Genomic DNA, 20,769 nt, shown 5'->3' on the forward strand with positions numbered 1-20,769 from the left:
ATATAACTTTTGCTTAATAGTGAGAGCTGTTTGCTGTGATTTTTATCAATAGTATAGACTTCATTTCTGCATTGATTTTCAAAGTCAATGCCACTTGTTATGTTTTTTTTCTCAGCTATTAGGAAATATAAAGAGGTTTGGTAACATTTGCCACACATGGGTCATGCTGCAATCAGGGTACCTGATAGGGTGATGAGAAAAAAGCTGCTGGATTGCTTCTCATTTATACCAAAGGTCAGAGATACAGCTTCTCTTCCAAGATGAAAGGTCTTCCAAGATTTCATTAATATCTGAGGCTGCACAGAACTATGGATAGTTTAGGCTGGTGGCTTCTTGCACATTTAGCCCCATGTTCATTTTAAGCTTTACTCTGACTTCTTTTGCCTGTCCCTCTGGGTTTCTGACAAGAATAATTATATATTTAGAAATTGGCAGCAGAACAATTTGAGCCAAATTTGAATTTTCAAGAAAAGCTTCCAAAGGGACTATAAAAAAGAAAAGAAAACCTAATCCTGGAAAGTCTTAATTGAGACTGTTTTGTGCAGCTACAGTGGTAAATTTTCTGATTTCCTTAGCTGTAGCACACCACCAAGGATAGATTCCTTTTTGATGTAGTCTGAGGCTCTTAACAGCTTCCTGGTTCTGGCATGATACAGAGTGTGGATGGACTTCTTCAGCAAAGGACAGGTTTTTTTTTTTTTTATGTTTATTCATTTTTGAAAGACTGAGACAGAGCACAAGCAGGGGTGGGGTGGAGAGAGAGGGGGACACAGAATCTGAAGCAGGCTCCAGGCTCTGAGCTGTCAGCACAGAGCCCAACGCGGGGCTCGAACTCACGAACTGTGAGATCATGACCTGAGCCAAAGTCGGACGCTCAACTGACTGAGCCACCCAGGCGCCCCAGCAAAGGACAGTTTTGATGTCATCCCCCAACTCTTATTCTGAATGTGACAAGCCTACTGTGATCAATAATGGCACCTCTCCGTTGTTTCCTGTGTTTCTGTTGTCTCTAACAAGAGGGTACGTGTGTTTCTCTTTCTCCAGACGAACAAGGGAGATGAGCTCTCCAACCGGATCCAGAATACTTTAGGCAATTACGATGAAATGAAAGACTTTTTAACTGATAGATCTAATCAGAGTCATCTCGTTGGCGTTCCCAAACCTGGGGTTCCTCAGGCTCCTGTGAACAAGATCGATGAACATTTTGTTGCAGATTCAAGAGCCCAGACCCAGCCCTCATCTGTCTGTAGCACTGCATCTTCCACACCAGCAGCTGTCCCCGTGCAGCAGAGTAAGAGGGGCACCATGGGCTGGCAGAAGGCTGGGCACCCACCATCAGATGGCCAACAGAGAGCAAGTAAGCACGGACCCAGGTTGCTTGATTTGAACAGATCTGCTAACCCAAAGAACCATAATAAAAAACCTAACCACTCTGTGTCGAGCCCCTCATCCTCATCTTCCTCTTCTTCTTCTTCTTCCAACTCAGCACAAGGCTCTCTCAGGACCTTGCTTGGAGATGGTGTTGGCAGACAGCAGCCACGAGCCAAGCAAGTGTGCAATGTAGAGGTGGGTCTTCAGACCCAGGAAAGGCCACCTGCTATGGCAGCCAAGCACAGCAGCAGCGGACACTGTGTTCAGAACTTTCCTCCATCCCTGGCTTCAAAACCCAGCCTGGTTCAGCAGAAACCAACTGCATATGTGCGGCCGATGGACGGCCAAGATCAGGCTCCTGATGAGTCTCCAAAGCTTAAGTCATCCACAGAAACCAGTGTGCACTGTACGTCATACAGGGGAGTCCCGGCCACCAAGCCAGAGTCCACCAGAGCCAAGGCCAAGCTGTCCAAGTTCAGCATCCCCAAGCAAGGAGAGGTAAGTTTTCTCAATACCACCTACATACATCTGAGCAGTTCTAAGTGACCACTGGACGATTACAAATTAAACTCCCATGTTTCTTTATTTCAGTGTGTGAACAACTCCATATGGTAGGATTTGTAGCAATCACTAAAGGAGGATGTACACATAAATAATGGTTTCCTATCAACTTTCTCAAATTGATTATCACCAAATTATTTTTAAGTTCCAATACATGCAGTTATGTGTCTACATTCATTCAGGAAAGGAATGTCTCCTTCAATATAGTTCAAGGGATTTTTTTTGTATTGTTAATGAGTCAGTGTTGACACAGATACTATATATTAGAAATAAAAGTATTGTAAAGGCTATATGTAAAGAGGTTAATTTTTATGTAAAAGAGTTCAGAAGTTTGACGCTTTTGTCAGTTTTGGAATGTTCCAGCACAGACTTCACAAAGTAAACCTCATAATGATTTTTAAAGTAACTTTAAATGACTCAATATTGAGGGGCACCTGGGTGGCTCGGTTGGTGGAGTATCTGACTCTTGATATCAGGTCTTCATCTCAGGGTTGTGACTTCGAGCCCCGTGTTGGACATGAAGCCTACTTAAAAAAAAGACTTAATATTAAGTATGGTGCATATTCAAACGTATCAAGGTCTTGTCCATATTATAATATTTAAAATCCAGGTTAATTGATTTGAATCAAGTAAGAACTCTCCTTGTCCTATAAAAATGATCTTAGGTTATATGAAGAGAATGAAATCTTTTAGTTCAGATTCTTCTGGTTTGCATCTTGAATTTATTTATTTGAAATTATTTATTTATTTATTTATTTATTTATTTATCTTGAAAGTATTTATTTATTGCATTATAAAATATGTATATTGGATGTATAGAATATTAGAATTCAAAAAGGCAAATCACATAATCACAGGGGTAGCAGAGAAGCCATGATTACTCACTTGAACAGTAAATCTGGATGGAAAATGAAGTTTTGTTTTAAAGAACCACATTTCAGACTATATTACAAATTGATGACAGTTGTCAAGAGCACATGAAAAAGTATGCCTGCGCATTTTTTTTTGTTTTGTTTTGCTGTGATGTGGTATATTAACAAACATAAAATGTGAATTCTGGAGCATTGGATTTAAGAACTGTCCATTTTTTTTTTCTTTTTGACACAGTCATTTTTAAAGATGGAGTAACACTGCAGAATATTCTGTATATTTTAATTTGATTTAATAACCAAATGAAACACGAATGATTTGATGTTTCTTGTTGGGAGTCTGACAAGGCTGAAGTTAATCATTTCTGAGCTGAGCTATCACTTCAGAAAGCACCATGCACCAGTTGGGAGATCAGCATATTACCCTTGAAGGAGAAGATATATATTTTTTTACTCTAAGGTGTTTATACAGGTTCTAAAGAAGAAATTAAGTGACATATATACTAGTAACTCCTTTTAATTATTCATTTATGATGGATCCCATAAAGTATTCTTAGGAATTAATAGAAGCAACACATAATTTCTGCAAGCATTTATGTTTTTAAAAGTTTGTAAGAAACACACATTAATATCACTTTACAAAATGAATTTATCAAGCCCTTTGATTTTTGTTGTCATCAAATGACCTGGCAAATTAAACATGGCTTATCCTTGAACAGAGGTGGCTGCAACCACCAGGAATCCTTTATAATTGTAATCCCAATTGATTCCCTGTTAAAATGATTTTTATGTGCCAAAGAAACTTCAAATTTATTAGGTGGTAATTTATTTATTTACTTTGTAACTCAATGAGTTGATAAAGCCCTGGTTAAAAGCCAGTTTTTGATAGCCAGTATAATCCTATGAAGATAACTATACAGTTTTCATTAGGCTTTGGGTATGTCATTAATAACATGGACACTTTCAGGACGCCCTTCCAAGACCTCAGATTGGGAATGACACATTGTACTACGGTTCAGTAATCACAGAAAGAGGGAAATGCCTCGGATAGAAAGTCATACCAGGAGAAATTAGAGCTTTCAAAAAGGAAGTGTTTCATTTCCCCTATGTAATGACATCGAGCCAGTCAGCTTGCTTCCTTCCTAACATTCTATACTGAATACTCTAAAGAGGCCAATCAAGCGTGGTTAGGAAAAGGTAAGAAGTGTCATTCGTAAAACAAAGTTTTAATTGGTGGATTTGGTTTTTTTGTTTTTGGTATGAAAGATGTATAGTCCTTATTTTAGCAAAAAACTTTGCATATTATGGAAAATATGATAATTTGAATTTTGCAACACTTGTGTGTTTAATCAGTCTATTATAATAAGAAAATGAATCTTTCCCAGTTAGCAGCAGAATAGTATCTATAAGTTACATTTTCCATCTTTCAGACTCAAAGAGTTTTTTTGTTTGTTTGTTTTAACAGTACTCCGAGAGACCCTTTTATATATACCCTTTTGCAGGTATATCATTATTTATAGAACATCTCTATAAAATCCATAATCATAGCACAGAAACTGAAGAATTTTATCAGCTAATCAGTTTGTACTTTTATGGGGATATTTGCCTTTATTTTCTGGAGAGAATAAAACAAATGTGGCAAACAAGAAATATTAATGCCTATTTTTTTTATGCAGATAGTACCTATATAAAAATGTTCTCTTGATAGTACTGACATTAATTTTCAATGAGGTAAGGAATGCATTATCTTAGGGAAATTTACAGAGGCAGTGACCTGAAAGGAACTTTCCTGATTTGACTATACTTTCCCAGGGCATTAGGTGTAGAATAAGACTTATGCCTGTGTGAAGGTTTTGGGGGCTGAAAGGAAGTGTTAGGTAAAAATGACGTAAAGACAAGGGAGATGCAAATATAGCTGTATGGCATTGTGTAGGTACAGTCCTCATAAGAAATCAAATCAATGACTAGGTGTAATGTGATGTGAGAAATTGAAAAAAAAAATCTAAGATGTGATCTCTATGTGCAAGAAATTTACATGAATTGAATAAATTAGACTCCAGCACTTAGCTTTTAATTTGCAATTTCTCTCACGTACAGTCCAAACTAAATTTAAAATTGGCCTTCTAGTCCTAGAAAATTTCCTCACCTTCATAATCCTTGTGGTAGAAAACTATTCAATGTTATTTTAAAAAATTGAGAATTTGTGAATCTCTTTTGCCTGATTTTACACTTCATGAAATTTTTCATTCTTTTTCTTACAACATCTGCACTCTATCTGCTGCCATGGCGAATTATTTGTTATAATTCTTTAGTCTTCAATAATAGGTAATTAGTGTGGAAAAATTCAGTGCAATTTGATGTGGAAGTTAAAGACCTCAAGGGAGTTCCCTAACTGATACACCTGTCTCCTGGCTGGTTTTCCCCAGCACAGTTTTGTGTTTAATGAAAAACATATTTTTGTTGTTATAGCTGAATTTTTGATTCTTGATGCCATCCCTCATTAAGTGAGCCTTCCCTGGAGTGCCACTTGGAAGGGTGACTAGCGTTAGGTGAGGGACATAAGAAATGACTGCAGCATGTGTTCTAGAACATTCTTGGGTAGGGCACACTAAATCTTGTTTGCAGTTGAAGAAAATTTTTTGTTTCACATACACACACAAAATTGATGTTTTGCCCTTTACATGCCCCGGACACTGGGGACTGTTAACCTAGGAGTAGATATAGGTTTTGTGGGACCTAAAATAAATACTGTCTTGGGAGTTTTCGTTAGGAAAAAAGGAGTAGAAAAATTATCTTATGCTTGAAATTTTTACAAAAACATGCTTTAACTCATTGCTAGAGCCCTTCCTGGGGCCTTGGAGGAATGTTCACTTAAGAGGCCCTGAAGCTCATGCGTCATTAGCTTCATGCTGTATCTATCCTTCACTCATGGAATAATACAAAATTATTAAAATGATAATTTTAGATTTGAAAAGAGTACTTTATATTGGCCTCAAACTTGGTAGAATTTAAAAATACATATGTATATGCTAGGTGATACAGGAAGACAGAAATGGGACAATCCTATAAAAAAGCCTAATATGCAGTGCCACTGAGACAAAGCACGGGAATATGGGCCTCATGGGCTATGAAATCAGTTTGTTCGGCAAGTTACAGCTTCACTGGTATTCCAAAACATACACATTTTAGTTTCTGTTTGTTATTAATTTAATAAGTAGCAGTGACTTAAGACCACTCTCACAGAGGGCTCTGATGGCTGAGAATAGAACACATCTGAAAAGCCAGGGAAGGAAGGAGAGAACGCAGGACCTGCTGCTCTTAGTTTAATCAATGATGAGGAAAGAGATACCTCAATTTGAATATCAATTAATAGACTGTGTGTATATTAGGACTTTTCCTAGTGGTTGATAATTCATCCACAAGAACAGAGACACCATTTTTGGCTGGTCAGAATTTTGTTAAAATAAATAAATAGTTGAAGATGTATTGATTAATCAGCATTTTCACAATGGGCATTTTAAAATCACCATTTATACCATGAATAAGAACAGAAAGATAAAGCACTGTGATTCCACAAAATAGCTTCCTAGAAAAGCAATTAACTGATTTTTTTTTCTAAGTTCACAGAAGATAAATGATGTAGGCTTCCTATTTCCTGTCACTCTTGGTTACCTTTGTATGAAAATGGATTTCTTCCAAATTAAAGTCGGCACCAGCCTGTCGGACGGAAAAGGCATCTGCAGAGCAATGTGTACATTACATATTCATGCCAGTCTAAATTTCTTAATTACATTTGAGATGTATAATGTTTTCAAATGGAAGCATGCTATCTGATGGCTGGTTCATTGATGAAATGAGGGTGTATGTCCAGATTGGAGACTTGGTTTCCCTGACTGTTGTAGTTTCATCCTCCCCATCGTCATCACTTCCATCCTCCTTCAAGAGGCCACATCTTGTGGGGCAGTGGGACAGCGGCGGGGGGAGCGGGGGGGTGGGCTTAGTACCAGCACAGATGGTTCTCCTCTGTGCTTCCTCCTCCCCATGTAATCCGTGCTATCTGTTCCCTGAGTGAGGACGTACACAACTTGTACCCTGTAGACTTAAAAGAGGGAAGACCCACAACTTTGATCTCAGATATGAAAGGACTTGTTTTCCATCTTATAGATGGGTCATTTTGAAGGTCAAAATGAAGGCTGGCAAGTGGAAATGTTTCCATATTTTTTGGTACTTTTATGTTCAGCCAGCGAGGCCCTGAAAGGTAAAGCACTTAGTCACTTAAAAATAACTTCAGCTTCTATAACCCTTTATTGAAAACTTTGAAGAAAGCATATTAAAATGTGTCTTGTGTGAAGGTGCTGGTGTCCTTTTCCACCCCCTTTCCTCTCTGGGTTCATATTATAAAACCACATTTTCTAGCCATAAGGTAGTAAACTACTCCCAATGATGGAGGCATTGAGGGTGAGACCCAGAGGGAGGCTATTAGCAAGTCCCCTCTACTTTCCCTGTATATTTTCTCAGTTCTCATAAAGTTTCCTCTCCCGGAAAGCATCTGGACAGATTACGGGGCTGTTTTCTCTTAAACTGCAACCTTATGTGTGTTGACTCCAAACCTGGGGCTAATCAAGAGCCTGAGGCCTCTGTGTTTGGAGCCACTTGAAAAGATGGTATATAATCCAAGAACCTCTCCTACCCTGGAAAAAGTATCACTTAACAGTCTAATGACAAAAGCCTCTTCTTTTGTAGTTTGTTCGTTCTTGGTTGGAAATCCTGGGCAAGCTTTCAGATACATAGGATACATGGTGGAATCCTGATGGCTCTGCAAGGTGTAGGTTCAAATCCTGGCTCTCCCTCTTATTAGACATGTGGCCCAGGGCAAGTGGTTTAACTTCTCTGGGCCTCAGTTTTCTTATGTGTGGAGAAAATGATAATATCTATGTGTCAGAGTTGCTGGAAAGAGGAGTCAATTGATGAGTTGAAGAATGTCATGTACTTAGCACAGTGACAATATAGTAAGTATTCAGTAAATATTGGCTATATTACTCTTCCTAGAAATACCTCTGAAATGACAAAAGCAAACAAGATAGAGAAATGATAGTATTGGAAGTGGTTGTGTGTGTGTGTGTGTGTGTGTGTGTGTGTGTGTGTGTTGTGTGTGTGTGTGAGCTAAAGCGAGAGAGGCAGAGAGATGGGGGGAAGGGAAAAGAAGAATGAAGTTCCGGAAGTTTTTTGGTGTTTATTTGTTAGAAATAATGGAAATCTTGAAGACTGAGATTATCCTGGATTAATATCGCAAAGCCTGAGTGACATGATTCTCTCTTATTTAATGCTTAGCCCCCTCCTGAGATTTTATTGCCAAGTCTGGGATCGAATTTTCTCTCTCTTCCTGTGCATTTGGCTTTCCTGAGCTATTATTACCTGTAGTGGAACATATCACACTTGAGCTTTATTTCCAGTTAAATGAAATATAAAATCAACAAGATATGGGCTGAGGAAAAGTGTTAAAATTTCCAGGTAGTATTTTTTTTTTATTTTATTTTTTTAACGTTTATTTATTTTTGAGACAGAGAGAGACAGAGCATGAACAGAGGAAGGGCAGAGAGAGAGGGAGACACAGAATCTGAAACGGGCTCCAGGCTCTGAGCTGTCAGCACAGAGCCCGACGCGGGGCTCGAACTCACGGATCGTGAGATCGTGACCTGAGCCAAAGTCGGCCGCTTAACCGACTGAGCCACCCAGGCGCCCCTCCAGGTAGTATTTAGAATGACTCACTGAAATAGATCTCTTTGAAGCCACACAGTATTAAATAGCATGTTTAATTGGGCCGAGGAGGAGAATCACTTACCCACATAATTAACCAGCGTTACCAATACCTTTATGGTAGATGAGAGTGCAGTTTCCCTGCTGCCAGTCACACACTCTGTCCTGTGGCTGCAAGTGTGACAAGCGGCGTGCCAGCCGCCCCTGGACGTCGCAGTTTTCCATTTTGGCCAAAGGTCAGGCTTTAGGATCAACAGAGGTGTTGAGAAGTGATACTGACTGGGACCTGTGTCTGCAGTAATTGGCCTGATTTTAGAACAGAATGAGGAATGTGGTTTCTGGAGCTAGATCTTCTGACTTTGACTGTCAGTCCATTGGCTAGCCAGATGACCTTGTGTCTCAGTGGCTTTATCTGTGACACGGAATCATGACTAGTAAGCCAGGAATGCCTTAACAAAGTACCACAAATTGGTTGGTTTAGAACAACAAATTAATTGCCTCACAGGACTGGAGGCCAGAACCCTGAAATCAAGGTGTTGCCAGAGTTGGTTTCTTCTGAGGGCTGTGAGGGAGAATCTGTTGTAGCCTAGCTTTACTGGCTTGAAGATGGCTGTCTTCTCCCTGTGTCTTTATGTTGTTTTTATGTGTGTGTCTTTCTAAATTTCCCCTTTTTGTAAGGACATCAGTCATACTGGATTAGGGTCCACCATAATGACCTCATTGTTAACTTGATTACTTCTGTACAGACCCTATCTCTATCTAAAATTTATAACTGTGAAGGACACAATTCAAAAAACAGTACCTGATAGCATTTGATAGCGTTTTTATGACTATTTAATAAGTTAATACTTGTACAGTGTTTAGAATAGTGTGGCTGGCACATAGTAAGCTCTTAAAAATCCACAGTAACAATAACTCAATAATGATAATAATTATTATTATTTATAGTAGGTATGTTTACTTCACATTTACCTTCTAATATGCTCAGCCCTAGATGTTTTGAGAGTTCAGAATCTGGAAATTGAGGTGAGGTGGTGAATTTTACTAGAATATCCATGTGATAAAAGCAAGGATTTTGTTTTGTTTTTACTGGAGTTTGTTTACTGAAGTTTCCCTAACTGTGCCTGGCACATAGTTTGTGCTCAATAGGTATTTATTGAATTAGTTAATTAATTTAAGGATATGGGTGAAGGAAGTCACTCCCCTCCAAACACTGACCTCCTCTCCTTGGGGCCTCAGTAATTCCTGCAAAACCTTTTATGGGAGGAGAAAAGCCAAACACTTCCAACATATAATTTATAGCTGCCGTTACAAAGAGAAATGGGAACCATATTTACTGATGTATGTAAACACAGCCCATGTAAAATAAACCATAGAGCTATATGCTGGCCTCAGAAACAAAAGCCAAAGCAGGCGGTGTCTCTGCCAGGGATGTTATGTGCTCTGCCTCTTTTTCCTTGTTCTCCTTTGTTTGGTTTTCCTGAGCAGAAACTCTGGCCTCGGGGCAGTGTGTGCAGTGTTCTGTGTATGTGCTGCAGGCAGATGCTTGTTTCTCTGGCCACATGATGCCAGCTGTAGCATGAGGACTTGGGAATGAGGAGGGTGGTGAGGGGGCCAAGGGACAGTGGGGAAGAGACCACATTTTCAAACTTTCTGCTATGTGAATTAAGTTTTAATGGATTTGAAATAACTTGGAATACATGGGGTTCTTAGAGGTACTGATTTCCAGAATGTCCCTTTGGCCCTTTTTCCCTATATGTCATTTTGTGCTTCATGGATCTTGTTTCTGTCATGATTCATGTTTGACTTATTCATGGTAATGCGTTATTTCATAATTTATGTAAACATAGTCCACACATTTATCTAGAGCTCTGTTTATTTGTTGTCTTGGAGACATATCCTTCAGAAATATTGCTGGTTACATAGCATTTGGGTCCACATAGCTAGTGGCATGCCTATAATACACAGTAAATGGTTGACTCTTTATCTGTGTGACAGAAGGCTAAACAGTAGAAAATAGGAAAATGTGTGCATTCAGTTACTGATCTACATAAGCCCTGGAAACAAATATAGATCAGCCACTCCCTTCCCCCCCTCGTTCTTGGATGTCTTGAAAATCTCACAGAGAGAGCATGGGCGAGGGAAGGTCTACTCCAAACCTCCTGTGGGATGTTTGACTACTCTCTGTGACGTCCTTACTGAGGCTCATCCTGTTTGTGCTCAACCCCCACAGCTAAGAGGGAAATTACCACCTCCTGGGATAGGCTTCCCATCTTTGGACAGCTGTCACCCTTCCTTGGGTTGATGTATAAGTCAACCTTCCAATAGCTTATACTTCTTAGCATTAGGTATGCCCACTGGGACTTCAAATTGCTGGATATTTCACCTATGTTTGTGTTTTATTATTAATTCCTGTAGGTTAGGTCCTCTGGACAGTCCCTCCCTCAGGGTCACGCCACCCTTTTCCAGATGGCATCAAAGTAATTTAAACACGAGTTTTCAGAGGAACCTTCCTTGCTTCAGCATAACCTATCTTGATTATTCCTTTACCATTTTGATAGTTTGTGGTTAGTATTACTGTTTCTTACCCTTTTATAATTTGTGGTTAGTATTTCAGAAAAGGGAGCAAGCACAGCATAGTAAACGGGGCTGGGTTTACACCTGTAGAGGGGTACAGATAGATAGGTTTGGAAGATAGGGAGCAGGTTGCAGTATTAAAAAGAGTAGATAAAGTAATCCACATTAAGAAATTGAAACGTGAACCACAAGAGGGTGAGGCAACGTTAGCAGGAGGTACCTGGAGAAAGAAGAAGTTAGCTGGAGTAGAATGGGTAGCTAGGGCAAAGGTGCAAGTGGAAACGGAACACACCTCCTTGCCCTATAATACCAAGAGGACAGTGTGCTGGAGTGGAATATACAAGGAGGAAGGGAATGGGAGAGGAAACCACATCACATAAGGGCTTTAGGCCACAGGAAGGACCATGGTATTACTGAGTGAGAATTGGGAGCCCTTCAGGGGTTCTGAGCACAAAGTGTCATGATCTATCTTAAGTATTACAAGGATCAGTGTGGCTGCCATGTTGAGAATAAACTATAATGGGTAGAGGTGGAAGCAGGAGATCACTTGGCAGATGATTTCTTTAATCTGGGGCAGAGAAAGGGGGGAGATGATAGTAGTTATAGGACCTAGGTTGTAGCAAAGATGATGAGAAGATTGGATTCTGGATATAATTTGGAGGAGAGTCAGGCACGAATTGACTCGCTAGATGACAGATGGAGAGGAATTGGGGACAGATTTTTGACTTGGGCAACTGGAAGAAAGAAGTTACTTTAACTGAGATGGGAAAAGCTATAGAAGCAGGTTTTTGAGAAGAGCAAGAATTCATATGAGCTTATTGGAGTTTGACAAGTATCTGTTAGACATCCAGGTAGATATGAGTAGACACATACATTGGAGCCACAGGTGTGGAATTTGGTAGAGAAGGAATATGTATCTGGACTGAAGATACAGATTTGGAAGTCATTGGCATACATGTGATAATGCCTTGAGGCTGGATGAGGTCCCTCAGATTAGTGTGGCTAAAGAAGAGGGCTGAGCCCTCATGTACTCCTACATCAAGGAGTTAGTGAGAAGAGAAGGTGCTAGCAAAGGAGACAGAAAGGAAGGGATCAGTAGGCAGGAAGAAAACAGTGCAGTATCTAGAAGACAGAAGGAAAATGGTATCAACAAGGGAAGGAAATTAATCAGTTTCAATTCTTGGTGTTGGATTTAGTAACATGGAAGTCACCAGTTACCTCAATGAGCATTTTGGAGGCCAAAGTCTGAGTTTAAGAGAAAATCATGAGAAGGAATTAGACACATGACATATAGACAGCTCTTTCCAGAAATTTTGCTGTAAAGGGCAGCAAAGATTTTGAGAGTAATATGTCTTCATTATAAAAAATTTGGATAACATTAAGAACATAAAAGAGAAAAAAAATCACATGTAATCCTGCAATCTGGAAGTAGTTACAGTTAACATTTTGGTATAGATCCTTCTGGTCTTTTTCTATACTTAGACCTTCTTTATTGAACTGGGGTGAAGCTATCATATATGGTTATTTTCCCAACTATTTTCCTTACATACCAAAACCACTTTGCCATGTCATTGAACAGTCTTTGGCAACATTCAGCATATGGTCTTTGCATCTCATTTAGTTGGGAACTTCAGTGGTTTTATCCTATGGAGATTCCATAATTTATTTACACAACCCTTTTGTTGGGCATTTAGGCTGTTTTTGTTTTTTTTTTCACTATTCTAAATTATTCTGCAATAAATAGCCTTATAAGTAAATTTGTATAGATATCATATTTTCAAGGAAAAACTCTTGGACATCTAATTTACAATTCTAAAATGAAGAAAGGTTATCATATATAATCTTTTGTAATTTTCTTTTCACATTCTTTACCCATTTTTCCACTGAAGTGTTTGTATTTTTTCTTACTGAGTTAGGAGTTTCTTTAAAAATTAAGAAGATGAACCTTTTCTAAATATATTGGAAGCAATTCTCCCCTTTCTTGATTAACCTTTGTTTATAATGTAGAAATTAAATTTTGTATCTCGTTTCCTTTTGATCTCTTCCTTTGTAATTATGTTAAAAAGGCTATTTCCATAGATACATTAAAGAGTTAAGTCTAACATGTAAAACCATAAAGGAACTAGATGAAAAGTTATGCATCTGGAATTTATTTTGATACAAGGTAAGACTTTACTTACTTGTTTATATTTCCCCACAGCCATATTCTAGCATAAGTGATTGTTCAGTCCATCTTTTCTTTATAATTCAGTATGAAACAAGTGGTAAACACTCCATCTTTATGGAATTGTGATGTAGCTGTAGGTAGAGATAAAATAATGTAATTTCTTGTGAGATGGAAATCTTAAATCAAAATGTTCGATCCTTTCTTCCAGAACCTGGCCTAAGTTGTGCACTTCCATAGTCTGCTCCAATCACCAAAGAGCTTCCTTTCTTCTAAATTCCAATAAGGTCACTATGTGTTATATTACTGTTTATTATTGTTTATTGTTTTGTTTGTCTGTCTTGTCTCACAAATATATTGTAAGCACTTTGAGGACAGGCTCTGCTTCTCATCTGTCTTTGCCCTATCACCTAGAATAGGATTCTGTTAGATCTAGTACTTAATTATTTTGTTCCTGAAGTCTGGACTTTGAGATTTTGTACCTGATAAATAGAGACAAACATACTGTAACTGGTTTGAATGATGTTAGTTAGATCAAGGACAAAAATAAAGACTGGAAATGAATATATTCATATAAATGAATATTATAATAGCATATAATCTTACCCAGGCTTCATCCCTGTTTACTTACCAGACCTCTTGCTGTTTCCTAAGCATGCCATTTTCTTTCATAATAGTCTGGCTTTGCTTGTATGCCTGTAGTATTGTTCTTCCTTAGTTTGCCTGCCAAATTCCTCCTTCAAGTCCAGTTCATCTTACAGAAAATGATAATATATTTGTAAATTAGAAAGCCACCACCCAGAATTGATCACTATTAATATATTGGTATATTTGCTTTCTATCTTATTCTTGATATTTTTCTGCTTACTTACTCATTGTTTTTGTTAACACATTACATGCTCATTCAAATTATCTAAATAATGAAGAAAATGTAATTTAAAAATCAACTCAAATCCCGCCATCCAGAAAAAAGGGTCCCACAAACATAAGATGAATTTCATTCCAGATAACATTCTCTTTGTTCACCTCTATCTCTGTTTATATTTCTTTGGTTTTGCCAGTTTGGAGACTCTCTTGAGCATTGGTATATATATATTCTTCAAATATGGCTATCCTGTTACTTCTTGAAAATGGTTCTTTCTGCTTGAATATCTAAAGAATTATTTCTTTAAACTTCTGCAGTTTAATCAAAATATGTCTTAGCATTTCCCAAAACATGGATTGCTCTTTCAATCTTGCCAGAATAGTTCATTCTTCCAGTTCAGGGATTTTTCCTGTATTAAGTGTTTACACACATTGTTTGCACACACTGTTTTTGATTTGCCTCTTAAAGGAATTAATTACTCTTGTGTTGAATCATCTTTATCTTTCATCTCTGTTAGTTCCTTTCTAATTGCTTTGATCTTTATTATTTCACCTGTAATCACTACTGTTTTCCTAAGCCTTTCCTACATGTCAGTGATCAGTTTTTGGTACCTATTCTGTTTCTTACTATGTCAGTTTTTTTTTCACTAACTCCATCACATGACTATACAATTTTGTTAACAAAAAATTATACCCCCCCCAATTTCTTAAATCATTCTCCTCTAAGAATTTACACAATTTTAATTCTCACTTGTATTTTGTTCATGTACAATTTGTTTATTGTTATAATTCAGGGTTTTATTTTTCATGAAAAAGTTAGAAATCAAGCTGTCCTTTGCTTTTAATACCACATATTGGTTCTTCCTTTTAATGGACATTTTCTAGTACCAAACTCTCAGAAGAAGCAGCATATCTATTAGATCTTAATTGGAGCATGGTGCCGCTTCATGTGATAGATTCCAAAAACGGCAGCTTAAATACAAAATAAAAGCTTATTTTTCTTTCATTATAAATTTGAGGTGGAATGCTGGTTCTGTTCTGTGACATCCTTTTATGGATGCAGGCTCCTTTTATTCTGTAGCTTTATAACCTAGAAGAGGGCTACACTTGTCCACCTGATCCAAGATGGCCCAGGTTCCTTCTGAGGGAAGAGGAAGGGGAATGGGGAGGGAATATCCAGTCATTTAAAGCTTTAACCTGGAAGGATCACAAAGCACAGACTTCTCTCTCTCTCTCGTATCCCATTGGCCTCAATTAGTCACCTGTCTTTCTTAGCTTCAAAGAAGGATGAGAAATGTGTTCATCCTTTACGCTGGGTCACCACATGTCCAGATATTTTTTATTATGGACAAAGGGATGAATAGATAGTGGGGGAAAACAAGCAACCTCAGCCCTATAGTAGTTACTTTATATCAGTGGTTATTTAAGGGTTTGTCTCATGATTTTGGGGAGCCCTTCAAAAGAAAGAATCCTTTTCTCCATTCTCATTTCCCCAGTGCCTGAGTCCAACATATAATAGGTGTTCAGTAGTTTTTTGTTAGATAGTTGTTTTTTAATTACAGTGACCCAAGTCATATAATTTTTTGAATTTCTGAATGAATGGGGTCTATAAACTCATAAAGTGTTTTTAGAACATTATAAAAATTTTTGACAAAGAGGAAAGGGCTCCCTATTATATTATTCTAGTTTGATAATTGTCCCTGAAATCAATGATAGCTACAACATATATGAATTTGACTGAAGTATAAATATAACCAGTAATATAGGCTCTTCTTACTCAATATGAAAATGTCTTTGGATAATAAGTGGATTCCTATCTAAATTCATGAGTTCTCTTATGACATTTGGGTTAAGCCTGAAATGGATTAATCTTTTTCTGATAAAGTTTCATAAGCTGTGATTTCTCTGGTGACCACATTTAATTAGATATTAAATAAACTGCTTATCTTTATACCAACAGGTTTTATGACAGCATTTTTTCCCCTGAGCTGTACTTCACAGATTAAGTAGCTAGCAGTAGTAAAAAAATAAAATAAAATAAATTGTTTTGGTAACCATAATATCCTTAGATTGGAAATTAAAACATGCCCATTTTTTAAATGAAAAATAAATATTCAAGCTTAGATTTAAAGAACAGAGACAGTAAGGTAGTCTAAATATATACATTCCAATGAAAATAAATTCATTTTGTTTTTGTAAGTACTATTTTATATATTTTACCCCTACAAATTGGCTTTGCCTTTTTTAAGTGGAAAAAATTCCATTTAATTAGTAAAGGCAGAAACATTTTGTGATAAGGTTCTGAAGGTTTTAATTAAAAACCTGGATTTTCTTTTCTTTTTTTTTAATTTTATAAATTACAGTTAGAGTCTCCAACCCCAGTATACTCATGGCATTCTGACTCACCTGTTTTTTTTTTTTTAACCCCAAGTGTTGGTGTGGAGGGTAGAGACTTGCAGTTCTTGTGGATGCTAATTTAATCTGCTGTTTTAGCAACTGGAACACCACAGAGATTGATCTGGAAACACCAGATGACCTTTTGTACAGATCAGAGCAGGAGAGTTTCTGAGTTGCCTGCAGTACTGAGATCCAAAAGGAAAGGAAGATCAGCAGTTGTCGGATTGCCTAAAGGCATAAAATGTGTAAAGGGTTTAATTTTTCTTAGTTCTATACCGTTTCCTAGAGCACAGCAAATTTTTAGAAGAGACTCACTCTCCAGAAGTTTCTTTAGTTCCATCAAATTGAAAGTGAAATGGTTTTTACTTTTCTCTGTTAGTCCCTCCACCTTCCCAGGTAAACTTGAAGAAGGCACAGGGAGAGGTGAGTAGCGTAGCCTCTCTGCAAAAGACCTGATGGCTGAACTGGTTATACAAAGGCTGGAATAGGTTGGGCTTCATCTGAATTCCTGATTCAAGTTTCTGGCATGTATTTCAGATTGGTATCTTTGAGACCTTGGTGGTTAAGCAGCATTCAGGCCGAGGTCTTTTTTTTTTTTTTTTTTGTAACAAATGCTTTCTGGGTATGAACCTCATGTGCTGGAATGATCTTGGATTCTCCTTCTTTATCCATACCATATCTTATTGATTATTCTTTTCGTAAGTCTCTCATATTCTTCCAGATCTTAGTGTTACTCTCCTCTTTAACTATTTCACTTTGATACTAGCTTTTCAGTGTTTATCTTGTCAACATCTCTTTAATAAGCCCTGAACAGCATTGTCCGATCAATTAATCTTCAGGTTCCACTTCTTTCTCACCAGCTGCGAATACTGGCCAGCTCCCTAGTCCTTGTAAGATATGGAACATTTTATGGACAAGAGTATGTGAAGTTAATTTCATAATTCCTTTAAAAATTTTTAACTGTGATAAAAAACACATAGCATACAATTTACCATCTTAACCATTTTTTAAATTAAAAAAATATTTATTTATTTTTGAGAGAGAGAGAGAGAGAGAGAGAGAGAGAGAGAGAGAGAGAACATATGCATACCTAGGCAGGGGAGGGGCAGAGAGAGGGAGACAGAGAATCCCAAGCAGTCTCTGCCACTGCTCAGCACAGACCCTGATGCAGGGCTTGAACTCACGAACCATGAGATCGTGACCTGAGCCAAAATCAAGAGTTGGATGCTTACCCAACTGAGCCACCCAGGCGACCCTTAACCAGTATACAGTTCAGTAGTGTTAAGTATATTCATGTTGTTGTGCAGCAATATTTCATAATTTTTGAAGGTTTTATTCTCCTCTCACTGAAGAGAATTGTAAATTCTGTTAAATATAACATGGATTTTAAAGGATTCTATATTTAAGTGTTTAAGAACTTCATGCCAGTCAATTGAAATCATTATGTGCAATTAAGTGGCGGCTGTTGGAATCTTCCTTGACTTCAGTTGTGATTTTGCTACTCTTCCTTTCTCTGGTGTCTCTTAACTGAGTAAGGATGTGCTTCAGTAATGTTAGGCACTTAGTAACTCTTTGTTGATTGGCCATGTGGGATGATAGAGCCATTGTTAATATAGGATATTGCTTTTCCTGACCATCCTTCCAGGAATACAGGCTAATCCCATGATGTTCCAGTGAAATATAATTCAGCTACATCAAGAAAAAATAGCTTATATTGTTAACATTCTTTAGCAATTACAATTAAAGAGAACACGTGAAAGTTGCAAAATGCTTTTCTAATGTCTGTTAATGATTTTATTTGAGTGAATTATTTGATTTCATTTGCATTCTCACATGCCTTAGAAACAATAAAATGGAGGGGAATGAACTAATTTTTAAATAGTGGGCTAGTTGCAAACAGGACTAACTACCTGCAAGACTTTGATCAATTCTCTGATTCACTCTGGACTTCAGGTGTATTTAATTAGATCCTGTTCTGTTCCAACCATATTTTGATTCCTTTACATGATGTAGCAGTGACCAAAGTAACAATATAAAACACTGTCAGGCTCAGCACTATATTCTGTTTCTGGATAATATAAAACAGAACAATAATTACATTACAATAATCCTTAAGATTACAATAAATTACAGTAAAAATACCTTCAGATGACAGTATAAAAAATGTCACATAAGACATTAATTAATTTTGTATTTTATACATTGAAATGTTGGTATCCAGGATTTTATACTCTTTTTGTTCTACACATTTTCCCCAGAGTTGGGGGAGGGGCTTTATCCATTCCAATGACTTCATATACCATTTGTATGATTACAATATGTATCTCTAGTTCTGACCTTCCTTCTAGGCTGAAAAGCCATATTTCTAATTGCTTGCTTTCTTTTTTTTTCTTTTTTAAAATTCAAAAAAATTGAGTATAGTTAACATACAATGCTACCTTAGTTTCAGGTATACAGCATAATAGTGATTCAACTTCTCTATACATTTCGCTATGCTCACTGACTAACTGTTTTCTCGATGTGCCCCTATGGATGTTTTTGTAGGCACTCCATACTTAAAATGACCAGCACCCATCATACTGTCTTTCTGCAGAGCAGAGTTCTTTGAAATTCTCTGTCTTGGCTACAGGAGTGCCTTACACTGGGTCTCTAGGCTAACCTTTGAAGTCTTTCTCATTTGTTATGTTTCTGTCATTCCACATGTACCCCATCATGGATTACTTTTAATTTTATTCTGAGATAGTCTCTTGAGTGGGGTCCCACATCCCTATATTTTGTCACCTCTTGGCTTTTTGCCATTCATCTCTTCTAAATTTAGTGCAACATTCACATCTTACCAGACATGAACTGCTAAAAAATACATTTTTCTGATGAAGAGAAAATGGAAGACAAATCTGATCGTGTTACATTCTTACTCCAGCAGTTCCTGTTTCCCTTCTTTCCTAGAACAACATTTAGTATTCCCATGTGTAATCTATAGAACATTAATTTTGAGGGATGTCAATAGTTATGTGAAAATGGCATTTAAGTTAAGATGGTTTTTACTGAGGTATTTCTCAGTCCTGTTACACTAAATGTATATTATGAATCTCTGAAAGGAGACTTAAGGTTGTAGCATTTTCTAAACTTACTTGATCAAAAAATGTTTTGGGGGGCACCTGGGTGGTTCAGTAGGTTATATGCCTGACTTTTGATTTTGGCTCGGGTCATAATTTTGTGGTTTGTGGGATCAAGCCCTGCGTTGGGCTGACAGCACAGAGTCTGCTTGGGATTTTCTCTCTCCCTCTCTGCCTCTCCCCAGGTTGCATTCTGTCTCTCTCTCTCTCAAAATAAATGAACTTAAAAAAAAGTTTTGGTTTTGTGTGTGTGTGTGTGTGTGTGTGTGTGTGCAAAATAGCTCAGGGAATTAGTATTCTGAGAAACAAAATCTAGAAAATACTAACATAGAGATAAAAAAAATCTAATACTTGGACCTAGCATACAGCCTTCACAATCTTACGTCAACTCACCCTTCTAGCTTTGACCTCACAACACTAATCCAGGTACACTACACTTTAGCCACTCTGAACTTGATGGCTGTATTCCCACCCACCCGCACCCCCAATATACCATGGCTTCCATGCCTTCATGCTTTTACTGTAGGTTTTTCCATACCAGACATTTTCTGCATCCACTCACTCCCACCCCATCAAGGCAACTGTCACTAAAGCACTTTTGTCATCTCCTATGTGAAACCTCTGCTCCTCATGGAATGGCTTGGTTTCTGTGTTTCTGCACAGAACTTCTTGTCTCTGCATGCCCCCGCCATCTATTATCCATCCATCCATCCATCCATCCATCCATCCATCCATCCATCCACCCGTCCACCCGTCCGTCCGTCCATCCGTCCATCCATCCTACTATGTTTTCATTAGGCTCACATAGCTCTCTTTCACAGTCTGTGAGCCCCTAGTAAGGCTAGTGCCCTGTCTTATTCATGTTTACATCTTTGGCATCCAGTACAGTGTTTATCTTGAAGGTGCTTCATACATTAATGTCAAATTAAATAAAAAGCTTTAAAAAATCACATAGCAGTTCTTACAACAGGATTCATGGTGTTTTATAAGCAAGCATTATCCCAGCCTAGAGATTGAGAAAATAATATACTTTACATCTTACATCCTGTCAGAATTCTGGCTGGACATTAAATTCTTAAATAACAGAATTTTT

The 20,769-nt window shown here is 37.7% G+C and overlaps 1 protein-coding gene across 3 annotated transcripts in view; it reads left to right on the top strand.

Annotated features, from left to right (window-relative positions):
- Positions 1-20,769, top strand: part of AFF3 (ALF transcription elongation factor 3) — a 576,751-nt gene that overhangs the window by 130,846 nt on the left and 425,136 nt on the right. For all 3 annotated transcript variants that reach the window (XM_047069771.1, XM_047069769.1, XM_047069770.1), the window contains 2 exons: positions 1,045-1,357; positions 1,487-1,869. In XM_047069771.1, the coding sequence (XP_046925727.1) occupies positions 1,045-1,357; positions 1,487-1,869 (696 nt within the window). The remainder of the gene's footprint in view (positions 1-1,044; positions 1,358-1,486; positions 1,870-20,769) is intronic.

Source organism: Lynx rufus, unplaced genomic scaffold (genome assembly GCF_022079265.1).
Source record: "Lynx rufus isolate CCGP_SWC_20201006 ecotype Redwood Valley unplaced genomic scaffold, mLynRuf1.p SCAF_8, whole genome shotgun sequence".
Taxonomy (NCBI): Eukaryota; Metazoa; Chordata; class Mammalia; order Carnivora; family Felidae; genus Lynx; species Lynx rufus.